Genomic DNA, 4,803 nt, shown 5'->3' on the forward strand with positions numbered 1-4,803 from the left:
GAACTTGTTGACGACAGCGTATTGTGTTTTGAAATTATAGATTTAAGTTGAGAAATCGGATCTTGTTGGTCATTGTCCTGTGAAATGTTGTCATTTGCAAAAAATGTTTCTTTTACATTTTTGCGTGGTTTTGATCTACGTTCATAAGGCCGACTTCCGAGTTGAGGGGTATTGCCAGAGGATGGTGAATTGTACTTATGTGCTTCTATGTCTTCGTTCGGCTTGCTTCCTTCAGTCGTTTTCTTTTCGTTTTTATGAAGGTATAAAATGAATTCAAATTTACAACATAACAAAACAGTTATTTTATCATTATATCAAATTATTTTGGCTTATTATATTTAACAATATAAAAACATGTATATATAAAGATAGAAAAATATGCCATTGCCTTAATTACTTACATATTTCCTGTAATATCGGCGCCAAAGAAATCGACCACAACATATTCCAACAATTAAAATGCCGACAATTACAATGCAACCAACAGTAAGAATCGAAGTAACCCATTCTATATAAACTGGAAAAGAATAAATTTAAGATTATATTTTCAATATAGCCAATATATGTGTAAACAATAAAAAGATTCTACTAATTTGAAATTAAGCGTATACAAAGTTATGACTAATTTTATGTTATTGCTACTTGCCTAAAATGTCAAATTTAATTAAGATCTTAATCAAACTAAACGGAGTCATAAATTGTATCTTTCTCTGAAACCTTCATAATCAGAAAAGGGTTTGGTTTTGAAACATATTCAAATACTTAAAGCATACCGGAAATAACTTAATGTAAATGATTAAATCAAATGAACGAAATTGATGAAAGGTACTTTTATCTTAAATGTTAGAATAAAATTAAACCTCCTTTGTCTTTTGTATTATGTTTTATTCCATTTCTTGTTGTGTTTGTTGTTCCAATCGGCATAGTAGCTAAGGTTTCATTCGTTAGGATGTTTGTTGTTTCTGTTAACATAGAAGTTGTGGTTCCGTTTGTTAAGATGTTTGTTGTTTCTGCCGACAAAGAAGTTGTTGTGCCATTCGTTAAGAAGTTTGTTGTTTCTGTCGACATAGTAGTTGTTGTTTCATTCGGTAAGAAGTTTGTTGTTTCTGTCGTCATAGTAGCTGTTGTTTTATTCGGTAAGATGTTTGTTGTTTCTGTCGACATAGTAGCTGTTGTTTCATTCGGTAAGATGTTTGTTGTTTCTGTTAGCATAGTAGCTGTTGTTTCATTCGTTAAGATTGTTTTTGTTCCTGTCGACTGAGTAGCTGTAGTTATATTTGTGTTGAAATCAGTTGGTTCTGTGGACACATTGCGTGTAGTTCCATTCGTATTCAATACAGCTGTTTTTGTCGGCTGTGTAGTAGTTTCGATTGATTTCATATGGCTTATTTCTTTAAGTTCAGTAGATGGAATTCCAGTTGTTTTTAATACTGTTGTTTCCTTTGGCTGAATATGTGTGGTTTTGTTTGTTTTTAATATAGGTGTTGCTATTGTTTCAGTAGCTGTAAATGTATGCATTTTTGATACAGTTGTCTGTGTCGGGTGAGGTACTGTTGCTTCGTTTGTGTTAAATACTCTTGCCGTAGTTCCATTTATAATGCTAGTTGTTGCTATCGCTTGTGTAACTGATACCTGGTCTTCTGTTGATCGCATAAATGTCGAATCTTTCATCATTGATCCTGTTGATTTTGAAGATTTTGTAACACTGCCGTTTGACAATATTAAGTCAGGTTGTATGGTTGCTGAACTGTGAAATACTCTTGCTGTGGTAGATTCAGTATACGGTTCTCTTGTTGTTACCTCTGTTGAAATGTCCCCTGTTACCACATAATCCGTCGAGGTAAGATGGTTGTCTGGAGAAACAGACGTCGGTGTCAATTTGACTAAATCTATAATAAAAAAGAATGATTAAGATGCAAAGATATGTATCTTTTGTTCATTTTTATATATGTTCAGGATTTTCCAGTAATTAAAAACATTATGGAGAAAGACAATTAAATTCCTTTAGTATAACAAGTTATAATTTTGACATGTTAAAACGATTTGAAATAGAAATTTATGTCATAATCTTATAAGATGATTCATTATTGTCATATTCCTTGAAGTTACGTTAGAAATTTTCAATTGCATGGTAGGAAATTTCCTCTCCTTTTTTGAAATGCAATTTTACATGTTTATAAACTAGTTTGGTGTATATGAATAAAAGTTATTTTTCTTATTTCGATAGATTGTATTGCCAGATTTCATTGTGTAGTTGGTTTTACAGCCATGGGTCTACGGACCAAAATGCGAATACGGATTTAAGCAATCGATGAGGTGGTGCAATCCATGCGGAATAAATAATACACTCATTTCATTTTTCCCCATTGTATGTCTTCTCTACTATGCATAAACAAATTTGAAAAATAGAATGATTATAAATCTGAATAGTCGGATGAATATAACGACAAAGTGACGTCGTGACAATGCAATACAGGGTGAGGTATTTTATACGGAACATTAATCAAAATGATTGTGATTTGCTGTTTTTAAACTAACTCTACGTGTTGCAATAAAAATATAGGTATGTTGTAAAGACGCATTGTCTCTCTATTTTATGTTTACCCTTAACGTGCACAACTTTAATATACAGCTTCAAAGTTTTTGTAGTTGTTACAGTCACTGTTGAATTTCTATAACAATCCTACATTTCATAAACAGTAAGTCGATAAAGATCAGCATACTGATAAAAGAAATCAGAAAAAAATAAAATAGCTACAGACAGATGGCCAGACGAACGAACAGTGATAAACCGTGACACGAACAAAAATATATTTTCAAACGTGCGTTAATAATCTATATTTACATTGATTTAAACTAATTAAATTAGTTAATTGTATTGTCAATATTTTGAAATACGATACTATTTGATAATACAGCAAGGACACGCATCTTCAATTCCTTTTAATAATCCAAGTTTATAATAATACTCGTATGTATATATCATTCACGGGATTTCATTGAAATCTATATTTTAATCTAATTGTCTAATAATCAAGGTTTGGAAAAACTCTTTGAATGATAACAATAACAGATATTACTGAATTATTGAAGACGAATTCTATTTATGATTCGTGCTGCCACAATTGTGTTATAGTTTAATTTCAATGATATATAAAGTATTTTTGTTTTCATTTCATTTTTAAAATATTTCAGAAAAAAATCTTAATCCTTTCAACATGGCCTTAATGTTTTCGCACACTTGATCGACTTACTAGGCTTAAAGTTCGAACCCGTGTGAGACAGAAAGATATCACACATTTTTGCATGTTTTGTAGCTTCGGTTTTAGTATACTTACTAAGTTGAAACACTAAAATCGTTGTTTTTAGTAACATCCTTGCAAATAACTCCATTTTAATTCAAATCTACTTTTAAACACATATTCATCAACAAAACAGCAATGTTGAACGTATAAATAAGTTCGAATTTATTATATTGTCTTTCCAAACTATTGCATGGATTTCCTGTAACTATATTTAGCCGTGTAGAATGAACTAATTATAACCCATTCAAATGTCATTGAAGCATAACAGAACCACTGTATGGCAAATAAACATACAAATCTCATTGAAGCATAGAAGAAATATTGTACAGCATAAAAACATTCAAATCTCATTGAAGCATAGAAGAAATATTGTACAGCAAATAAACATTCAAATCTCATTGCAGCATAAAATAAATATTGTACGGCAAATAAACATTCAAATCTCATTGAAGCATAGGAGAAATATTGTACAGCATATAAACATTCAAATCTCATTGCAGCATAAAATAAATATTGTACGGCATATAAAGATTCAAATCTCAATGAAGCATAGAAGAAATAGTGTACAGCATATAACATTCAAAATCATTGCGCATGCATAGAATGAATATTGTACAGCATTTAAACATTCAAATCTCATTGAGGCATAGAAGAAATAATGTACAGCATATAAATATTCAAATCTCAATGAAGCATAGAAGAAATATTGTACAGCATATAAACATTCAATATCATTGAAACATGCATAGAAGAAATATTGTGCGGCATATAAACATTCAAATCTCATTGAAACATAGAAAAAATATTGTACAACATGTGAACATTCAAATATCATTGAAACATAGGATAAATAATGTACAGCATTTAAATATTCAAATCTCAATGAAGCATAGAAGAAATATTGTACGTCATATATACATTCAATATCATTGAAGCAGGCATAGAAGAAATATTGTACGTCATATATACATTCAATATCATTGAAGCAGGCATAGAAGAAACATTGTACGTCATATATACATTCAATATCATTGAAGCAGGCATAGAAGAAATATTGTACGGTATATAAACATTCAAATCTCATTGAAGCATAGAAGAAATATTGTACGGCATATATACATTCAAATATTACTGAAGCATAACAGAAACATTGTACAGCATATAAACATTCAAATCTCATTGAAGCATAGAAGAAATATTGTTCGGCATATATACATTCAAATCTCACTGCATCATTTGTTTTAATTATTAATCGCCACGCGTTCCGTGCAGTATTTTGTTGACGTTATGCTGTAATAAGTTAACAAAAACACCTTCTAATTTTATCAAATTGAAGCAGGAATGGTCATCTTTACAAATTTAGTTAAATCAAACTGTGGAATACTGATGTTAGGTTAACGTTATGTGTTAAGATATTTACTATTGGAAATTTGAATCATTTTTAAACTAACAAATTACGAAATGGTGCATGTCCATAACTATTGTCTTCACTATTTAT

The 4,803-nt window shown here is 30.3% G+C and overlaps 1 protein-coding gene across 1 annotated transcript; it reads right to left on the reverse strand.

Moving 5' to 3' along the window:
- Positions 1-860: 860 nt before the first annotated feature.
- Positions 861-3,300, reverse strand: LOC132745115 (mucin-2-like; the record flags this gene model as incomplete). The annotated part of the gene is made up of 2 exons (XM_060733944.1): positions 3,255-3,300; positions 861-1,889 (listed from the first exon to the last, which is right to left on the reverse strand). Coding segments are annotated over exons 1-2 (1,075 nt in total), but the record flags the coding sequence as incomplete, so codon positions are not given.
- Positions 3,301-4,803: the final 1,503 nt, after the last annotated feature.

This window comes from Ruditapes philippinarum, unplaced genomic scaffold, assembly GCF_026571515.1.
Source record: "Ruditapes philippinarum isolate M1 unplaced genomic scaffold, ASM2657151v2 ctg436_1_1_1_1, whole genome shotgun sequence".
Classification (NCBI taxonomy): domain Eukaryota; kingdom Metazoa; phylum Mollusca; class Bivalvia; order Venerida; family Veneridae; genus Ruditapes; species Ruditapes philippinarum.